Source organism: Crinia signifera, chromosome 1 (genome assembly GCF_055691185.1).
Source record: "Crinia signifera chromosome 1, ASM5569118v1, whole genome shotgun sequence".
Taxonomy (NCBI): domain Eukaryota; kingdom Metazoa; phylum Chordata; class Amphibia; order Anura; family Myobatrachidae; genus Crinia; species Crinia signifera.
Window position 1 is genome coordinate 232,969,244 of NC_139217.1, and position 22,423 is coordinate 232,991,666.

Consider the following 22,423-nt stretch of genomic DNA (forward strand, 5'->3'; position numbering starts at 1 on the left):
TTTTAAACATGTTACCTCAAACCATATTTGATCCTTATTACTTTGTAAGGATATCAATATGCCTATCCCAAGCATGTTTAAATTGTTCTACTGTATTTGCCTCTACCCCCTCTGATGTGAGGCCACCTATCCTCTACCCTTTCTGTGAAGTAATTTATGATAGAAAAGGCTCAGGTAGGTATGATTTCCCTTCCCGTGATCCTCCTAACCCTCCCTTACAACACCCTATCCCCCCCCCCCCTCGCAGCCTGACCCTAACCCTCCCCACTAGAAGGTTAACCAAACCTCCTGCCTAAACCTAACCCTCCTGCCCACGGCTGCCACCAGGAATTTTGGGGCCGGGACTGATTTCCAGTCTGGACCCCGCCGGGCACCGTGGATGAGCTGTCAGTGCGGGAGGTAGCCTCCCCTCGCCAGGCACCGTGGATGAGCTGTCAGTGCGGACCCCCAGCTCCCCCCACCTCACAGCCTGGCTTTTTCAATGCAGGACACTGGCCGGCAATTAAAATACAGCACCAGAGGGTGATCCAATCAGAGCTACTGTACTGGCAGCTGCTCTGATTGGCTACCGGTACACAAGCTCTGATTGGTTTAAAAGCATTTTAATTGGATGCCGGCTTCCTGCATTGAATGATTTTGAACCATCACGCAAACTGCAAATGGGTGTTTAGTTTAATTTAATTAAAATTTGTTTGCTTGCCCACGGGTGCACTCTGCATGCGGGCGGCGTTTACATGACCCACAAGCAGCTTTGTGGGTCAACTGAAATGAGGGCCTTGATGCGCTGATAAATCTTTTGATATATATATATATATCATCATATATCAGCTGTGCTGCACAACCAGCGGTATATGACTGTGAAAATATAGTTCACTGACATATTGGGTGCACACTTCCCCGGGATAGCAATATCTATCAGCTAGTATATGTACCCAGGGGGTGAAGGAATGACCCTTCAGGTAGGATTTGCGCTGAGGGGGAGCAGCTTGATGTACGAGTTTAGATATAATGGGAGATTGTGCAGACACAATTTTGGGTCAAGCGCTAGGGAACAAGGGTGAGGACAGACTTGGGAGCACAAACAATTTGTAGGGAGAGGTGTACACACAGGCGATTAGCTTTGCATAGAGAGTGCAGGAAAGGAGTGGAAGCGTAAAAAAATATAAATAAAAACTGGAAAAAATGAGGAAGAAGAGGGGAGGATAAATGATAAATAAACCATAAATGAAATTAGATAAGAATAGATATAGAAAAATAAAATAAATAAATAAAAGTAAAAAATAGTAAATAAAAATCAAAATCAAAATAAAAAATAAATAAAAATAAAACAATAATAAAAACGTAAATAAATAAAATCAAAGACCAATATGTTTACACACTTTTGTGTTAATGTGGGAGTCTCGGGAGAAGCTGTCCCTATCTTACCCTGATGTTCTTGCTGGAAGTTAGCAGCGTTTGTGTGAAGCTGCGGGACTTCGCGGCTGGGTGCTGTGACGTCACCCGCCGGCTCCGACTTCTTTGTCAGGGTGGCTGGGGAAGCTTAGTTCTCCTCTCCTGGTGCTCCTTAACGTATCCAACGCGTTTCACACCGCATGGGTGCTTTTTCAAGGAAAATCCTTGAAAAAGCACCCATGTGGTGTGAAACGCGTTGGGTACGTTAAGGAGCACCAGGAGAGGAGAACTAAGCTTCCCCAGCCACCCAGAAGAACCTTGCCGCACATCCGACAAAGAAGTCGGAGCCGGCGGGTGACGTCACAGCACCCGGCCGCGAAGTCCCGCAGCTTCACACAAACGCTGCTAACTTCCAGCAAGAACATCAGGGTAAGATAGGGACAGCTTCTCCCGAGACTCTGTTGCTCCCACATCAACACAAAAGTGTGTAAACATATTGGTCTTTGATTTTATTTATTTACGTTTTTATTATTGTTTTATTTTTATTTATTTTTTATTTTGATTTTGATGTTTATTTACTATTTTTTACTTTTATTTATTTATTTTATTTTTCTATATCTATTTTTATTTAATTTAATTTATGGTTTATTTATCATTTATCCTCCCCTCTTCTTCCTCATTTTTTCCAGTTTTTATTTATATTTTTTTATGCTTCCACTCCTTTCCTGCACTCTCTATGCAAAGCTAATCGCCTGTGTGTACACCTCTCCCTACAAATTGTTTGTGCTCCCAAGTCTGTCCTCACCCTTGTTCCCTAGCGCTTGACCCAAAATTGTGTCCGCACAATCTCCCATAGTATATGTACCCCATTATAACTCTCCTCTGTAGGACTTTTCATACTGTGATAAATACTCCCATAAATCTGAATTGGGAAGCAGGATTACAAATTATATATATTAGTGCTATGGGCTAAATTGAATGTTACAACTTACATTTCCCCTCATAGTTGCGACATAATATCTTATCGGCACCAGTCAGCTGTATAACATCCAGGATTTCTCCTCTTGTGTATTCAAGATCTTTATGTCCGACTTTCTGAAGTATGGCATTAGGATCGACCATCACTCGGGTTAATACTTTAATTTCTCTGTGGAACTATGAAATAAATATACAGAAATATTTAGCACGGTATAACAAGAACATTGTTAATCTTCATAATTGCTTACTCTCCCTAATCACTAATAAATGTAGAAATAAACATGTATATATTTTATTAATGTCACCAGTAAATGTTGTTACAGCAACTCAATAGAATCAAGGGCCCTGAATCTAATTTCTTTGGTCATCTGCGTGTTCACACTGGGGACCAATGGTGAAGTACTGCACATGCACATACTGTATATGCACATGTGCAGGGCTTCTGTGCGGGAGCCTTTACCAACCTGCACAGTTGGCGTGGCGCTCCTACAGGGGGAAGCAGGATGGGGGCAGACGGAGGCGGAGGCGGCACTGGGACATGGGAACATCCAGCATTTCATGGGCGTCCCCATGCAAATGCTGGGCATTCCCATGTAAATGTGGTTGTGACGCAGTGTACTGGGGGCGGCGGCTAAAGTCACATGACATCAGTCGCCGACCCTGTCTTTGTCCTGGAGCCCGCAAATATAAGTTAGTCTCCACAGACATATTTGCGAACCCAGGAGAAATCATTTGATGGCCACATGCGAGGCGATGTATTTTAATAACAAATCCCCTCGCATGGCTGCGAGGAAATACGGCTGCGGGAGGTGGCATTTTTTCGGAGGGGCGGGCAGTCTGGGACTCCGTAAGCTGTGATTTTCGCAGCTTACCAAGTCTACTAGGATCAGGCCCAATATTCCTTCTACACTCCTGTTCTCTCACACAAGCAGTGGCGTAACTATAAATTTTGCTCCCTCCTGCCAAAAAGTTTGTGGCGCCCCCCCCCCCCCCTCCAGGCTCCTCTCCAGCATGTTTCCCCAGCATGTGACATGATGACATCACACGCATAACTGAGAAGCTGAAGCAGGAGAGAGGAAGGGAGACCAGCAGACACTGCTGCTTCCCTTGGCTCCGACGCATCCCAGGCCGCCCTAGCACGCCCATCCGCCCACCCATACTGTACACAGTACCCAATAGTCGGCTCTGTGTACAGTCAAATGAATCAGTGGGGGAATTTGTCATCTCTGCCATGGCCCCACCCGCGCTGCGGCTGACTCGCCTCCAGTGCTCAGTCAGTGGGCAGCGGTAGGCAGCAGCATGTCAGTGTGTCGTGCGGGTACCGGCACCCACACAGACCCTGCTGCTGCTTTCTCCCCCAAGCGGCTGCTGGGGCTGCCTTACAGTAGTTACGCCACTGCACACAAGCTATGGCACAGTACAGAAATAGGATTGGTAACATGTCCATACAGAAAAAAAAGTATAAGGTACGTACACACTAGATCAGGGGTGGCCAACCGGTCAGAGGTAAAGAGCCGAAAAATATCGGTAGTCAAGCTAAAGAGCCGACATCATGCGCGCGCCGAAGGCGCATGTGCCAAAAAAAGGGGCGTAGTCTATTTTGACCCCTTGGGTGGGTGTGATACAAATATGCCTCCAATAGTGCAGTGCCATATATATATATGCCCCCAATAGTGCCAGATACACATATGCCCCCCACGGTGCCGGGTATGCCCCTATGGTGCCAGAAAGCTGGTATGCCCCCACAGTGCCACAAACTGCTATGCCCCCACAGTGCCACAAACTGCTATGCCCCCACAGTGCCACAAACTGCTATGCCCCCACAGTGCCACAAACTGCTATGCCCCCACAGTGTAAATTTCCCAGCAGCAGCACTCACCGTGTTGCTGCTGCTACCAGGCAGGGAGAGGACAGTCTGGTGTCCGCCTGCATTCCTCCTGTCATGTCACCGATGGGAGGAGAGCACAGCACAGCACACCGCGCGTCTCCTTCCCCCTCACTTCCCTGTGACTGGGCCGCCCACCAATCAAAGCTCGCTTGCCGGCTCCTGATTGGCTGCTGGCCCACGAGCTCTGAGTGGCAGACGGCCCAGTCACAAAGATGCACAGTAAGGGGTAGGAGAGATGCACACTGCGCGCTCTCCTCCCCTCGGAAGGAGAAGGGATTCAGGGAACCGGCAGCAGGGGGGACTGGGACAGACGGTGGGCAGCAGTGGGAGCAGGAGCCGCACTTTACAAGGGGGAGAGCCGCATGAGGCTCAAGAGCCACAGGTTGGCCACCACTGCACTAGATGATCATCGTTAACAATATTTTCATGCATAGCATTTTGTTGAGAACACACATTGGGCCAGATGCACTATGGTTAAAAAATTCATAAAATGGACAGTGATAAACAACCAGCCAATCAGCTCCTACCTGCCATGTTACAAGCCTGGTTTGAAAAATGTCAGGCTGCAGCTGATTGGTTGGTTGTTTATCACTCTCCATTTTATCACTTTTTCAAGCTTAGTGCTTCTTGCCCATAATCTTTATTGATGTGTGCTATTGCGGGTCTTCAGCGTACCCCTCTGTCATCTATACATACAGTTTTCCTGACAATTTCATCAACGACAGCATTCTCCTGGATGTAGCCATGGAAGATATTATCTTTGAAGATATATTTTTATGAAATCTTTGTTGTAAAGCTCCACGGAGTTCAAGGGAAATCAATTATGATATTGTTCATGGAACTTATTGTCTGAAGCCCTGTACACATTGCCTACTAGCGACTCTGCTGATATGGTTCACGGTGCCGCTATTCAAACGTGGTAGTGCATACACACTGAATGATAACGATATCATTCAATGATGTCACTAGGTCCACGGGTGTCCATGCAGTCACTAACGATATAGTCAGATTGAGCTGTTTACACAGATGATGTAGGGAGGGGTTGTTAACGAGTCATGGAAGCCGACATTGTTAATGATATTGAGAAAACACACTACACTTTGCCAGCGTTGCTCAAATTTTTTTATATAAATTCAAATTGAAAATATTGTGTAAAAACAGATATTTCCTATATAAGGTAAACATTACAGGTCATTACGATGAATAAAAATGTTTGCTTGCAGATTTTCACAGTTATTTTGACAAATTCACTTGTCACTCAAAGGGTAATGTGTATCCAGCTCTACTGTAATGGCTGTAGCTATAAATGTGCACAGAACACAGACTACCCACTTCTCAATACAGTTTCACTACATTACACTTACCTGGAATTTCCTTCTAAATTCCTGCTCTTGTCTTTGCATTTTTTTCAAGTTTGTTTCATTTCTCCAGTTCGTTATTAAAACATTTTGCTCAGCTGGAGAACTGAAAACAGCAAATATATTATTTAGATACATTAATGGCATTAAGCATATTACATCAACATTCAGAAAGTCGACATTGTCTTATTGTTGTAATTTAAGATGTCAATATGAATGGAAGGTTGACATATCATAATCCATATTTTTTCAAAACCTTGGTTATTCTATATTAAAAGATCTAATTAAATGCTAAGTTTTAAACTAACTTCATATATACAAAAACAAGAGTGCGCCCACAAAGCCTTTTTTCTGTCTTGTGTTTGCCCTCTTCCGAGCAAACAAAAACCCCCACTCAGTTGCCATACTGAAATCGTGGGCGCACCACCAATCATTGACTATTAGAATTTACTCATTATAGTCCCTATGTTGGTCATCTAAATAATAACAACAAATTAATAGACGTCAGTGCGGCTCCAAACCCTACCCTACATATCATAATCCAAGTCACAATGTCAACAATGACATAATTTTAGTAATTGTGAATGTTGACAATCTGTACGTCTACCATGTGGATTCACAGAAAATTAATACTAAACCACTAACTGCAGCCTAACCCTGAATGGAATACTAAACTTCAAAACAGCAAAATGAGGGCGTCAACATATAACATTAGACGGTCCAAGTGATTCTTTTCTGCTGTCAAATTCTATGCTGCCGGGGGAGCTCAGGGGAAGTCGGGCCGACTTGTCCTTAGGCAGGGCCGGACTGGGACCAGAAATCGGCACTGGCATTTTGAGCACACAGGCCCACCTGCAGCAGATGGGACCCTTGCGCGGCAAAGCCGTGCAGCGAAAAGGGGGTGTGGCCTCATGGGAAGGAGGTGTGGCATCACAAAAAGGAGGCATTGCACATTAGGGAACACACCATAATGCCCATTACACATTGTAGCACACACCTTAATGCCCATTACACATTGTGGCACACACCTTAATGCCCATTACACATTATGCATCACACCCTGATGTTGTTTACATATTATACCACACACCGTAATGGCTACTACATGTTATGCCATATAATTTCCGCTTACCTACATGTTAATAGCCAAGGGTTTCTATGCTTGATGCCATGGGGGATTACATGCTCATAGAATAGGGTTCAGGCAGGGCCAGTCAGGGCTCACTCAGACTCACCCTGTTTATTATCAAGCAGCCTGTCCAGGACAGGTCCAGGAGGGCAGGAAGGCAGTCGGCAGAAGAAGACAGATGGTCGGAGCAGAGGTCCTCCAGTGGGGCCTGGGCCTGTACTGTATTAGTAGTAGCTGGACCGGTTGCTGCGCCTCCCAGGCAGGTGAGAGTGGAGGGCACACAGACACAGGGGTGCAGTCAGGGGTGCGGGTTCGGGTCAGGGCTTCTGACCGGGCTGCACAGCCTACTGTACTGCCCAACGGGAATACTGCACCGCATAACACAAGTCACTCGACGGTCCCGTCAGGCTCATACTCACGTCGCAGCGCGACAGTTGTCACGCAGCAAGTGCCACAGGAAAAGCCGGAGGGAGGAACATGACACACTGTCCCTTCCTTCTCCCAGCATGCGCCGCGACTCTAACTCACAGTATGTCACTGTGAGTGTCATAGAAATAGGTGGCACCTATGCAAATGCCGCTCAGCTCCCACTGCCTCTCTCCTAGTCTGCTATGCTCCACCATCCCGTCCCCTACACCGGCGCCTCTCAGACCAGCGGAAAATGGTATGGCTGTCAGTTCAGCATGTAAACGAATGGCGAAAATCAGCCCTACTGGCATTTGCCAGAAGTGCCAGATGGTCAGTCCGGCCCTGTCCTTAGGACAAGTTGGCCTAATGTATGGGAGCCTTTAGTCCCACAGCACATGCGTCAACATTAAAATCCATTACTGTAGTTGCTCGCAATGAGGATTCTTTCACAAAGTTATTGACAGGAATGGACTGTTTTGGTAAATTATCTGCAAAATTAAGTGTGTTGCAGGCAGGGCCGGCGCTACCCACCCAGCAGCTCCTGCAAAGCAGGGAGGCGCCATGCTGAAAAGGCGCTGTCTCCCTCCCTGCTCTGCTAAAGCTGCCTCAGCCCTCACTGTCAGTATGGAGAGGCTGAGCAGCTCCCTGCACCGCACACACACTGTCCTCCTCCTGCGACCTGCCCCATCTTCCTCACGGACACTTGCGCTGAGGCATGTAGCGCTGTCTGTGAATGCCTGGATCCGCCCCCTACACATTGCTCCCTGCGCCTGTCAGCTGTCAATCAAATGATGAACAGGCAGCAGCGCCACCTCCCCTTCCTTCCCTCTTCTCAGTGTGCTATGCCAGTGCCTCTGCCAGTCCTCAACACTCCGCCCCCTCTATCTCCTCCCCTCTTCTTCCATCTCCTCCTTCTCTCCCCTCCTTTCCCTCCTCAGTCACGAGTGCTGCATATACTTTTTGTACTGCTTTCGGATCGCATCGCACACACATTGCATGCATGCCGTGTGATGCGATGAGATCTAGCCCAGATTCTCGCAGCGTGTATGGGCACCTTTAGTGCCTGCAACATTTTGCGGACACAGCACTGAGATGGTGTATGCATACATGCACATGCACCCGAAATCCTCCATAGGATCGCATGTTGCATACACTCCCACAATCGGGCTGCAGCTTGTTGCAATGGCAATGTGAAAGGGCGCAAAATGTATGGTTTGCAGGAGGGCGCCGGACACCCTAGCACCGGCCCTGGTTGCAGCCATTTCAAGAGCATGTTGCTGTATGCATCTGTAATCGTGTATGCATTAAGAAGGCACAGGTGTCTCAGTTCATGCAGCCATTTTGTGTAACCATAGGGTTACTTAGTAAGAAAATAATCAGACATAGATCCCTCCTAGCATGCCTCTCAGCTGCAGGCGTCACTCTGGGTCACAGCAACACTAGCCAAAGTGTATATTGGCCCTCATTTAGACCTGATCGCAGTACAAATTTGTTCTTAAAATGGGAAAAACCATGTGCGCTGCAGGTGGGGCAGATGTAACATGTGCAGAGAGAGTTAAATTTGGGTGGGATGTGTTAAAACTGAAATCTAAATTGCAGTGTAAAAATAATGCAGCCAGGAATCGCTTTTACTTTTTTTATACATGGGTATCATGAATAGATTAGGATAGATAGATGTATGCTGGGCTGCAGTTGGTTCATTCATACACACACACACACACATATATAGGGTTAATTACTTGAAATAAATATTTAGCATTTAAAGTACAATTACCTTGGTTCTGGAATTTTTGGTTTATTCTTCTCTATCATTTCAACGATTGTTTCAACATCATCATACACATCTTCTAAATATGGAAAGATGAAAAAAAAAGGAAAGTTCATGTTTCCTCTATGTAGCGGTATTCCCTGGGTGCTCTATGTAGCGGTATTCCCTGGGTGCTCTATGTAGCGGTATTCCCTGGGTGCTCTATGTAGCGGTATTCCCTGGGTGCTCTATGTAGCGGTATTCCCTGGGTGAGGGCTGTTTTATACTATGTACATTTGGTATTCCAAAAAATGAAGCATTTTGCTAGTATCTGCCAAACTCAGAAGTTGCATAGATTCAGTAAGGTGCATAGCCATGTGTTGACCTTTTGTTTGTGTGAACCTTTTCCCATGTTGACCATATGTATGTCAACCACATGACGTTGACCTACTGACTGTCTACCTAGATATTGTTTACCAGCCATTTGGATTTCAGGATGCACATGGTCAACCACCTTAAACACCAGTCTGAACCCTAAACACAAGACAGGATGGATCCATGGAAACAAAATGCTGACTATGGGATCTGCATGTTGCAGCAGAAATTGAGATACATCAGAACAGATGGAGTTTTCTCAATCCTTAACAGTCTGGTCTTTGTGAACCAGTTCCTGGTGTATGCCACATTCATACTGTAAAAGACAGGAGAGGAACCAGCGGCAGAACTAGTGAGTGGTAGTCCAAGGCGCAACAATAAGCTTTAGTAGCCCACCCAACCAATTCTGAGAGAAGTCAGCTAGATGGTGCTTGGTACAGTTAAGTTCATAGAAAAAGGAATATGCAGAGGCAAAGGTTACAGATTTGCTACTGGAATTATGTAGAGTGCAGACAGGAACTAGCTGTAGGTCATATACTGGAAGTTTGCGCAATAACAGAACTAGGAAGAAACTAAGGCTGTGAGATAAACACTCTGGTAACATGCAACAGTTGTAAGAGTAAGACATATATATATATATATATATATATATATATATATATATATATATATATATATATATATATATATATATATATATATATATATATATATATAGAATGCTACTTTGAAACTGCTCTCTGGTGTCTTCAGTCACATGGCCAAAAGTACAATTTTGTGAAAGCATTTTGCACCAATCCACCATAATCCTTAAGGATTATGGGAAAACTGGTAGGACATATGCCATATACAGCATTTTGTGACAGTTATTTTGCTATAATAGCCAAACTACTGTATGATTCAAAAGCAGCCTTGGCTTACAAATATGACAGAACATTATTGTTGATCTGTAAGTGCTTTGTAGAGTTGAACAGTGGAGAAAAAATGGACATATATATATATATATATATATATATATATATATATATATATATATATAAATAATACAAGGAAGTACAAGAGAACTATAATAAATGTAAAGCAAATTACAGAGATGGCCTAGTTCATGAAAAAGCTTACATCACAGCTTTTTTAAAGCCACAAACTACCCACACTACTGTATATAACCTTTACAGCTGCCCCAATATGCCCAATGCAACACTCCCAGGGACTTATTAAGTGTCTAGTTCTTAACCCAGCACTTCCGTATTATACCTGCGATTTAAAAGAGCAATGCTTTTAATAGCCACGCTTTGGTAGTTAAAATTATTATTGGGCATAAAGTTGATCACTATATCATGTGAGCCCTTAGAGCCAATCTAACGGAGGGCCTTTGCCAATAACAGCCGCTCTTGTTCCCTTTGTGTACTTGATATGCCACCACGATTTATCCTCCAGACAGTAAAGGCTCACAGAATAGGCAGGAGACTGTTTGCCAACTCTAGAGTAGCAGTGCACTGCAGAGCCGCCATAAGAGGGTTGCTATGGGGACAATTGTCCCGGGTCCGGACACTCTGACAGAGAGTAGGGCCTGGACAGCTCTATCCCCAGTCGGCTGCTAGCACCGCCCTTCACAAGCAGCTGTGCCTGGCCGGCAGCCAGCCTCAACAGCAGTGGGCTGCATATCACCCGCAGCCCGCCGCTGATCTTTAATAGCGAAAACTGCCTGCTTTTCACTGCCAGTCAAAAAGACAGTGCAGCGGGCAGCAGAAAAGCTGGAAGGCTGAAGCAGCAAGCCTGCCTATAACTAATAGCATTTCACCCTTACAAAATAAAAACCTGGCAACAGAGCCAGTGTGAAACACTTAGTTATTGGCAGGTTTGCTGCTTCAGCCTGTGCACACTTGTAACAATGGGGGGGAGGCCCTTCCTATTTTCTAGGTCCCGGGCCCCACAATTTCTGATTGCAGCCCTGGTGCCTCAGATAGTATCAGAGAGATGGACTGGACTAATGCAGGAATATACAGTAATATGTACGAGACTGACAGCTAGCAGGAGAGTCGGTGCTAGTAGTTTTGAGTAAATGTAATGCTGCAGGGAGTATAACCCTGTTGGTATAATAACTTGGACTGAAGCTGAATATCCCACCCAGCTAAGAGCACACAGGAAGGTAAACAATAGTAGGACTACCAGTATAGAAATATTGACATGAGCTAGCAGCTCAGAGACAAAAATGCAACAATGCAATATGGATGTAAGCAGTAACTTATAAATGCAACAATGCAGAGTGATGATCTAAGTAATGTAATACAATTGCAACAATGCAGAGTGATGATATATGCAATAGCAAGCCAAACATCACAAAGCAAGAGGTCAAGTAAAAACATCAGGATTAATCAGTATATTTGGAAATGCCAGGACTCAGAGAACAGGAGCAGGACAGGGAAACCATCTACACCTGGACACAGTGGAACCGAATGACGAGGCTCACAAATAACATCACCAGCATCAGTGAACAGGAAGGGAAGCTATTCAAAGGTGAGCATCATCACTAATGAGGCCATAGGTGCCGATTCTGTGGGTGCACAAGGGCCCGAGCACCCACGGAAATTGATGAGCACCCACGGGCCTGAGTCACAATGGGCCACCATATTAACTTGGTAATTTGCTGCTGCAGTACCCGCATCGCCGGCCCTGTCGCTTCGCTAACAGTATGCCGGGAATAATAATAATAATAATGTAATAATAATGTCTTTATTATCATAAAATGCTCACATACATGAACATTAAACGAAATTCAGTTATGAACAGTACAAAAGATAAGAAAAGACAATAAAAGTAGAACAACATGCAAATAAGATCTATACCCAGAAAAATTCCGACTAAGAATTTAAAACACGAATTGCTGTTGGAAAGAAGCTCTCTCTGTATCGTTTAGACTTGCACAAGACAGAACGATAACGCTTGTTGGAGGGGAGTAAGGAAAACATGTCGCTACTGGGATGGGAAGAATCCCTCAAAATACTGTTTGTCTTCTTGAGAAGCCTGGATTCGAATACATGGTGGATACTTGGCAGAACAACCCCCACTATTTTGCTTGCCACTGACACCACCCTCTGGAGGGCTTTACGATCAGCTGCGGAACAAGAGCCGAACCACACCACAATACCGAAGGTGATTACACTCTCGATAACGCCAGTATAAAAATTCACCAAGGTTCTTCTGCTCATACCAGCCAGACGTAGCTTCCTTAGGAAAAACATACGCTGGTGGGCCCTTTTTGTTGCGGCGTTTATGTGGGCACTCCACAGGAGGTCTTTGGAAATAATTATGCCCAAGAATTTAAACGAGTCTACCGACTCCACTTGATTATTATTCAAGACCAGTGGGCAGCTTAGGGCTTTAGAAGACTTCCTAAAGTCAACTATCATATCTTTGGTCTTGTTTACATTAAGGACTAGACCGTTTTCCTTGCTCCAAGACTCCAACCTCGATATCTCCAACCTAAAGGCGGACTCGTTATCATTAACAATAGAACCCACAATAGCGATATCATCAGCAAATTTGATAATCTGAACAGAGTCAGAAACTGAGGAACAATCGAAGGTAAACAGGGAGTATAGCAGAGGGCTCAGAACACACCCCTAAGGGACCCCTGTACTAATTGTCAGTACACCAGACACTCGGTCTCTTATTCTTACTACCTGAGGTCTATCTGACAGGAAGTCAAGGATCCACCTGCACATAGGCCCACTCAAACCAATCTTAAGGAGTTTGCTCACTAATGAAGATGGGACTACGGTATTAAAAGCCGAACTGTAGTCTACGAATAAGACCCGTCACCAGGGAGAGGAGGAGGGGAGAATAAAACCTCCCTGTATGGTCTGGGCATGTAGCAAAAACTGGAACGGTCCGAACCAAACAGGGAGGCTGTAATCTACCCTTCACCATGTCGCTTACCCCCCCCCCTCCCCCAGGCAAAACATCAGTGACCTTCACCACAACTTCTCTCTGGTGACCACCTCTCACTGACTAACCCTTACAGCTATCCAATTCCACTTGTAGTTTCAGACTCTCTAGCAGCCTTCACATCATATCACAGCTTTTCTTAGTTCTTCTACAAACTACCCACACTACTTAACCTTTACATCTTCCCCAATATGCCCATTGTATCACTCCCAGGGTTTGACTTATTAAGTGTCTGGTTCTAAAACTACCGTCAGCCACTGCTGTGGGTGAAGGTCATTGATCTACTAAGGTTCAAGGCAGACTATATTGACATGAGATGAGATTCATGAAATGAATGAAAGGATGGTGTTGTTGGCAAAAAAAAATCATTGATAGTTGTGAATAAGAATACGCAAAAGCCAAAATAATAAAATAACACTAACAACTATGTTGAGAACATACCTGGTACAATCGTTTCTTTTATTCCAAAATGCTGTAATGAAGTTGATATCTTAATAGGACTAAACTGTATTACATCTTCATAGATCCCCTGGCTTCCCCTTAAAGAAAAGAAAATATGAGGTGTTATTAATATAAATAATGTATAATCAAATGTATTCCATGTTATGCTATTTTATGCAAAGACTACAAACTACAACAGTCCAAATAAATGTTGTAAGACAGTGGCAGGGAAAGTCATAGACGGCAGGTACTTTTCCCCTAGAATCCTGTCTTATGGCATATAGACTGCAGGCTATTTCAATCTGTGTGGTAAGCTCCGGCTTACAAAGGGTGTTCTGTCCTGGGCTGGTAATCAGGAGAACACCTGATTCTTTAAAAAGGAGTCAGCCCTCTCCTTAGCTCTCTCTCTCTCCCTGGGTGTTGGAGGCAGTAAGCTGCTGCTAGAGAGAGACAAGGCTGTAAGTACTGCATTACTTGAGCTATATCTGCTGTGTGTGTCCAGTGTCACATAGTGTGGCCCTGGTATAGAGAGGGACGTTTATTCTGTTTAGTTAGAGCTCAGACGAGCAGGTTTTTGTTTTCTGTTTTGCCTGAAGTGTAAAGGCTGTTGTTAGTTTCTTGCTCTGAGTGCTGCAATAAAACTCAGGCAAGCCCTGTTTTGGACCCAAGCCGTGATGTCACTGTCTAAGTCTGTGCCAAATCCTCACCTGTGCCTACCCGTTTGATGCTAAAACCCCACATATGGTGGAGAATGCAAGCAAGCATCTCACTTAAAGAGACATACACCGAACTATAGGACTTTTGCTACAGCAAGCTGGAAGTTGTTGCTAAAGGCAACCAGCCACAAGTGAGTGTCTGGAGTGCACTGATACTTGCATGTCCTGGCTAAAGGCTGCTGTAACACTGCAACAGGAGACTGTTAAAATGGAGGACCTTTTAAAACACTTGGTGCAGGCAAACGCATGTCAGCAAAAGGTGCATGAGGAGGCCATGCGTGCCCAGGCTGAAACCAATGTTTTGCTGCTTGAATCCAACAGACTAGCCTTAAAGGAACAGCAGCAAATTAATCTGCAATTACAAGAGCAAATACAGAATGTGGCTAAGAGTGTGGCGCAGAGTGTGCAAACACCCCAACCCTTGCTTCCAACCACACGGGCTGCAGTACAGAAATCTCTGCAAAAGATGACTCTCACGGATGATGTAGAGGCCTTTCTTGCGGTGTTTGAACGTGTAGCAGAGCGTGAACAGTTACCCGTGGATCAATGGGCAGGTGTGGTAGCACCTTTTCTAACTGGAGAACCACAAAAGGCGTATTTTGATCTGAGTGAGCAGGATGCTAACGACTACGCGAAACTCAAGGGAGAGATCCTTGCTCGCTTAGGCGTAAACATGAGTGTGCGTGCCCGGAAGGTGCATAACTGGACTTTTTCTGAACAGTTACCTGCGCGGTCCCAAATGTATGACCTGGTCCACCTGGTAAAGAAATGGCTACAGCCAGAGGAGTCTACACCAGCGCAGATCGTGGAGAGAGTCGTGCTGGACAAGTATCGTTGTTCCTTACCTCCAAAGGTTCAGCGCTGGGTCGGTCAGGGCGACCCTAATGATGCCGAGGGGCTTGTCAACTTGGTTGAGAGGTACAGAGCTACTGAAAATCTACTCCAAGAAGTGCCTCCTGGACATTCCACCCTCAAGAACAGCAAAGCGGCCGGATCATCTGGTAAGACTGTTCCGTTTACTAGAGGGGTGAATAATGTTGTAAAGGGAGGTGGCCTAGATGGGGAACAAACAGTGGAGAGGCGTTCCCAAGGGACAGTAGGGTCCAAACCTGGGCCGCAAAAAGACTGGGGCCGCATACAGTGTTGGCGTTGTCATGAACCTGGGCATATTGCTGCCAATTGCCCCTTTACTTCTGAGCCAATGGAGTGTGATACAGCCAGGCGAAGCTCTTTATATGCACGTTCTGTTTTCCCTGCTGAGACTGTGTCAGAAACTGGACAGCAAATTTGTCATGTAAAGGTGGATGGTTATCCCGGGAGGGCTCTACTGGACTCTGGGAGTTTAGTTACACTCATCCATGCCAGCTTGGTAGACCCTGGGACACTCACAGGACGTTACATAGGGGTCTTGTGCATACATGGGGACACCAAGGAGTATCCCACAGCTTTAGTCCAGCTAAAGAGTACTTGTGGAACTGTGTCCCATGAAGTGGGCGTGGTAGAGACCCTGATGCATAGTGTGATCCTGGGAAGAGACTTCCCATTGTTCTGGGACTTGTGGAAACAGAATGTACACTGCACTAGAAATGCTGTTAATAATGAGAATGTGTGCCCTGTGATTAGTCCTGAGCCTTTTGATCAGGATACTGAGGTTCAAACGGTAGGGGTGACCACTATTGAATCTGACAGTTTTCCCCTAGCTGTTCTTGCAGGTGAAGCTGAGGAGCAGGAAGAAGCGTGTGACATGCCTGAGCTAGAGATGTCACGTGATAATTTTGGGACTGCTCAACTTAGAGATCCCACCTTATTAAGAGCTAGGGAAAATCCTAAAGTCATAAATGGTGAGCCCCAATACCCCAATGCTGACAAAGAGTTCCCATATATGGCCATTAACCAGGATCTACTGTATCCGGTAGATAAAAAAGTGGGAAGTGTAAATTATAAAGTGTATCAACCAGGTAAACGGAAGCCAGAACAGTTGTACCATGTGAACTTAATTAAACCCTGGAAAGACAGAGAGACTCTGACAGCTGTAAGTGCCCCCTCTAGTGATAGCCCAGAGGTGCGGGTGTCAGAGACCCTGTCCAAATCCCAGAAGCAGGAAACTAAAGAGTTAGTACAAAGGAATTATGATGTGTTCTCAGAACTTCCATGGCGCACCACAGCCATAAAACATGACATTGTCACCGAACCTGGAGTTCGGGTACGCTTAAAGCCCTATAGAGTACCAGAAGCGCGTAGACAGGCCATATCTGGGGAGGTCCAAAAACGTTACCTGGGGTATGTTATCGGGAGAGGTATAATAAAGCCACAAATAAATAAAGTGGAGGCTATTCAAGACTGGCCTCGTCCTTCGACAAAAAAACAAGTCAGGGCTTTTTTGGGAATTCTGGGGTATTACCGTAGGTTCATTCCCCAGTTTGCAACCATAGCAGCGCCCCTAACCGATCTTACCAAAGGAGGTAGGGCAGTTAGGGTCAGCTGGAACCCAGAGGCTGAAAGGGCATTCCAAGAATTAAAAGTGGCCCTTTGTAATCAACCAGTCCTGATCACTCCAGATTTTAAAAAAGAGTTTGTCGTACAGACTGATGCTTCTGATGTGGGACTAGGTGCTGTCCTCTCCCAAGAAGTTGGTGGAGAGGAACACCCGGTAACATATTTGAGCAGGAAGCTCACACCTACGGAGAGAAACTACAGTATAGTCGAGCGGGAGTGCTTAGCAATCAAGTGGGCCCTTGAATCCCTAAAGTACTATCTCTTAGGACGCTCCTTTAGATTAATCACTGACCACTCCCCACTTACATGGATGTACCAAGCCAAAGAGAGAAATGCAAGGGTCATGAGATGGTTTCTCAATTTGCAAAATTTCAAATTTACAGTGGAACACAGAGCAGGAAGGCTTCAGGGTAATGCCGATGCCCTATCCCGAACATACTGCCAGTTGGCAGACAGTGTCCGACCCCACAGGTTCGAACAGAGGGGGAGGGTATGTAAGACAGTGGCAGGGAAAGTCATAGACGGCAGGTACTTTTCCCCTAGAATCCTGTCTTATGGCATATAGACTGCAGGCTATTTCAATCTGTGTGGTAAGCTCCGGCTTACAAAGGGTGTTCTGTCCTGGGCTGGTAATCAGGAGAACACCTGATTCTTTAAAAAGGAGTCAGCCCTCTCCTTAGCTCTCTCTCTCTCCCTGGGTGTTGGAGGCAGTAAGCTGCTGCTAGAGAGAGACAAGGCTGTAAGTACTGCATTACTTGAGCTATATCTGCTGTGTGTGTCCAGTGTCACATAGTGTGGCCCTGGTATAGAGAGGGACGTTTATTCTGTTTAGTTAGAGCTCAGACGAGCAGGTTTTTGTTTTCTGTTTTGCCTGAAGTGTAAAGGCTGTTGTTAGTTTCTTGCTCTGAGTGCTGCAATAAAACTCAGGCAAGCCCTGTTTTGGACCCAAGCCGTGATGTCACTGTCTAAGTCTGTGCCAAATCCTCACCTGTGCCTACCCGTTTGATGCTAAAACCCCACAATGTGTAAAGAATTTCTCTATTTTAATGGAGCCTTTCACCAAAAATGTAATATACAAAAATGTATGTACTGTACTGCAATCAGTGGCTTAACTATAAATTGGTGCCACCTGTCCAAAACGTTGAATGTACTCCCTCCCCCCTATCCTTGTTAACTGTACAACCCCTGGCTGCCACTACAGGTCTGCGGACCCATTGCACAGGGTTTGGATCATTTGGTCTAAAGCATGATGGTCGACAGTCATTAGTTCGACACCATTAGGTCAACATGGGTCAAGGTCGACATGGGAAAAGGTCGACATGGTTCTAGGTTGAAAGGTCATTAGTTTGACAGGTCGTTAGTTCGACAATGTCTAGGTCTACAGTCAAAAGGTCGACATGGGTTTTTTTAACTGAAGTTGACACAGTCAACATGGAATCATGGAGTGCATCGCTGCACTCGCGATGCGTCGGGCACGGTGCCTCGGCGCATCTGCACACTATTTTATTCTCCCACCACGCCCTAGTGGATGGTAAGGCACAGTGGTGCAAGTAGAAAAAATTTCTTAGTGGTACTGTGCTGGAAAAATGGGCGTGGTTAGGGGCGTGGTCATGACACAAGGGGGAGTGGCTACAAGACAAATATGTGCCAGATATGCCCCCATAATGCCACACAATTGCCCCCACAGTGCTAGATATGCCTCCACAATGCCACACATGCCCCCCACAGTGCTAGTTATGCCCCCCAGTGCCAGATATGCCCCCACAGTGCTAGTTATGCCCCCACAGTGCCACACATGCCCCCACAGTGCTAGTTATGCCACTGGTGCCAGATATGCCCCCACAGTGCCACACATATGCACCCAGTGCCAGATATCATATGCCCCCAGTGCCAGATATCATATGCCCCCACAGTGCCACACATATGCACCCAGTGCCAGATATCATATGCCCCCAGTGCCACACATATGCCCCCAGTGCCACACATATGCCCCCATTGCCACACATATACCCCAAGTGCGGCATTTGAAGTGCCACACATAAACAGTTGCAGTACAGAGAGCAACTCACTGTGTCAGGTCCTAGGTCCTGTATCCTCTCTGATGCTGTGTCCTCTCCGGTCCTGTGTCCAGTCCTGTGTCCTGTCCGGTCTGGTCCTCCTCTAGTCCCCTGCCGCCGCTGCATGTTTCTGGGGAGGGGAACGCATCTCGCGTCTCTCCTACCCCACATCTATCTCGCGGGCTGGCTCCTGATTGGCTGCCAGCCCGCGAGCACTGATTGGCTGACAGCCGACTGTGTCACAGTAACACAGGGAGGGGAAGGAGAGACGAGCAATGCGCTCCCCTCCCCTCCGAAGGCAATCAGCTGTGGCGGGGTGGCGGAGGCCACGCCCCCCGCCACTTCCATATGCGCGCATGCGCATTACAGGTATATTTGGCTATTTCTTATGGCGGTACGGGGTACCGGCAATATATCTTTTACCTGTACGCCGTACCACCCCGTACCGCCATACCTGCACCCCTGGTAAGGCATGAAATACCGCCTGTTGGCACATGTTGGCTCAAAAAAAAAGTGAAAAACCCCATGTCGACCTTTTGACTGTCGACCTAGACACTGTCAAACTAATGACCTGTTGAACTAACGACCTGTCAAACTAATGACCATTCAACCTAGAACCATGTCAACCTTTTCCTATGTCGACCTAGACCCATGTCAACCTTTTTCCATGTTTACCTGATGGTGTCGACCTAATGACTGTCTACCATCATGCTGTAGACCAAATGACCACATCCCATTGCACCTACCCCCATTGAAAAAGTCAAAAAGTCCAGCTTGTCAGGGGATCCCCAACCACATCCACCACAATGGGCCTTTTGCTCCTGCCCCAATTAAAAAATGTATCTCCCAAAACTGACCCAACCTCTTCTGGCATCCTTAACTCCTTCCCGACATTTGACGTATATTTACGTCATGGTCGGGATGTACTTCCCGACACATGACGTAAATGTACGTCATGACTTTAAACTGTCACCGCGTCTATAGACGCGGTGACAGAGGGACGATGTCTGCTGTCCCTGACAGCAGACATCTTCCCTCATTGCCCAGGGGGGGCACCGATGCCCCCCCCCTCAGCGATCGCTGCGATTGGCTGTTCAAACGTGAACAGCCAAAAGCAGCGTTTACTGTGTTATGTGTATAATTTTGACTCTGCTGCCCCCTAGTGTCCAAAAAAATTAAAAGCAGGTTGAAATAATGATGTAATAATAAAGTATACATATGGTCTATGTTAGTTATTAACTATTTTGAGTGGTATGATTATTTGTCTCACAAGCAGAAAATTTAACATTTAGCAAATTGCAAAATGTTCAATTTTTTTACGACATTTTGGTATTTTTCACAAAAAAAAACAGATTGTATCGACCAAAATTTACCACTAACTTAAAGTACAATGTGTCACGAGAAAACAATCTCAAAATCACTGGGATAAGTAAAAGCAAAAAAAAGTTATCCCCACTTAAGTGATACATGTCAGATTTGAAAAAAAGGCCTCTGTCAGGAAGGCAAAAACAGGCTGCGTCGGTAAGGGGTTAATACCAGTCTCCTCTGATGCGGTGGCCATTTTGGGAGGCCCATTTTCAATGGGGGCAGGCACAATGGGACTGAAGACAAGTATCTGCAGCTCCACGTAATGACATAGCAATGCCACTCACTCTAATGTTTAGGCCATGGGGCATATTCTGTATACTATTCTAAATGTAATAGCTCCATAAAGTCTTGTTAGAATGGGAAGCTTAGTTACCAGTATAGCTGAACTGTCCATTATAATGGTTGTAATATTCTTGAGCTAATGACTTTAGAGTAGCATATTTCTGATTACTATAATTGATCTGCATGAAAATCATATTTTATAGAAAAACAACGGATTTCTCTCTCCCATCTTTTTGAATTTCACATCCCCAGTTCAATAAATAGCTCATTTTTGTCAGATCTATTTTCCTTCTGAATTGTAGCCAACCAAACAAATCATCTAAAACTGGCAAGCCAGTTTTGTCATCTGTGCAATGTTAATGTGAGTGAAAATCTTAATGTAAGCTTCAAGTTGCCAGTTGTCAGCCCACAACCCTACAGCCATAGAACTACGTTCCAGTGGCTCTTTACATACAGTCTCTCAGTGTAGCACACTGGGAGTTAACCACTTGAGTGGTGGGTTTTTCTGGGGCAGGTAGTGCTGAAGCCAGTAGCAGCAGGGGCCCACACACAAACACAGGAACGCCCCAGCACTCCTGAGCGGTGGGGGGGTCAGCAGCTGAGGGTAGGATCAGCAGTGTGGACCCATTTAGGGGGGTGGGGGGAGGTTGGCGTACGATCGTCATTGAGCGGCGGGGGAGGATCGGTGGCGTGGACTAGTGGGTGGGTGGGGGGGGGGGGCAGCACTGGTTCTGACCCAGTGCTGCACCACTGGAGGCACCACTGGTGCACACCTGCTTATCAGTGGTATGCCTGGAAATTTTCCGGGCCAGTTGGCTAATGCAGTGCATAACACCAGAGCGCTTAAGCTGATGCATTGCTGCAGTAACTGGTGGTGAACCAGGGCTGCAGCACCTAACAAACATTGAAAACAAAATATTCATTTTTACACAACACATGTACAGCACAATACATATAAATACCCATAGGTCGTATGAAAGATGGTGGGGCAACATGAGGGTTAAGCCCCCACTGCCATAGCCAACATCTTGGCCACATAGCCTGGGTGTCTGGTCACATGTGCTATCTGAAAATGACATGAGCATGACCTTTGGATTGGAGAGTCTGCTTTTTGAGGATGACTGTCTCACCGTTCCACCTAAGGATCACTTCCCTTGGGTGGTAGTGAAGGGAGGAAAAGGGGGTTAAGAGCAGGGCCGGCATTAGACAGCTGCCTAGGCAATCCAGAATCTGGGGGGCAACCCTGTCTATCACAAATGACAGATCACTGTGAATTACTTTCCAGATAGCACATGTGACTAGACACCCGAGCCATGTGGCCAAGATGGTGGCTATGGCACTGAGGGAGTCAAACTGCATGTTGCACCACAATCTTTCAAAGGAACTATTGGTGACATATTTATATGGGAAACATCCTTGTTGAACTTAGGACCTTATTTTGATTCATTTGTTTTCCTGTGCATTCGCACGGGGGACCGATGGTGTGCATCTGCGCATGTGCAGATGCATTTCTGCGCATGTACAGATGCAGGGTGCATGCACCCACGGCAAACATTACATTCTGTTTGCCGGGTGCATGCACCCTTACACAGCAGGCTAGGGGTGGAGAAGGATGGGGGCACCAGGCAGCCTCATAACCATATGGGAACCCAACGTTTCATGGGCTTTCCCATGAGAACGCTACTCATTTTCATGGTAATGAGGCCGTGACGCGGGCGCGGGGGATGGGCAGCTGGATTACTGGTTGTCAGCTACCTGCCCTGTCCTCGCACAGGGCGACCGAAGTTTAGAGACACCGTATAGGTGTCTCTGAACCAAGATCGCTGGAGAATTCATTTGA

At 46.0% G+C, this 22,423-nt stretch overlaps 1 protein-coding gene across 1 annotated transcript in view; it reads right to left on the minus strand.

Annotated features, from left to right (window-relative positions):
- The window catches only part of LOC146071233 (uncharacterized), a 116,506-nt gene that overhangs the window by 24,683 nt on the left and 69,400 nt on the right, over positions 1 to 22,423 (minus strand). Inside the window, exons 4-7 of the mRNA XM_083179431.1 lie at positions 13,665 to 13,762; positions 8,928 to 9,000; positions 5,623 to 5,722; positions 2,385 to 2,547 (exon numbers count right to left, since the gene is read on the minus strand). Coding sequence (XP_083035557.1) covers positions 2,385 to 2,547; positions 5,623 to 5,722; positions 8,928 to 9,000; positions 13,665 to 13,762 — 434 coding nt within the window. The remainder of the gene's footprint in view (positions 1 to 2,384; positions 2,548 to 5,622; positions 5,723 to 8,927; positions 9,001 to 13,664; positions 13,763 to 22,423) is intronic.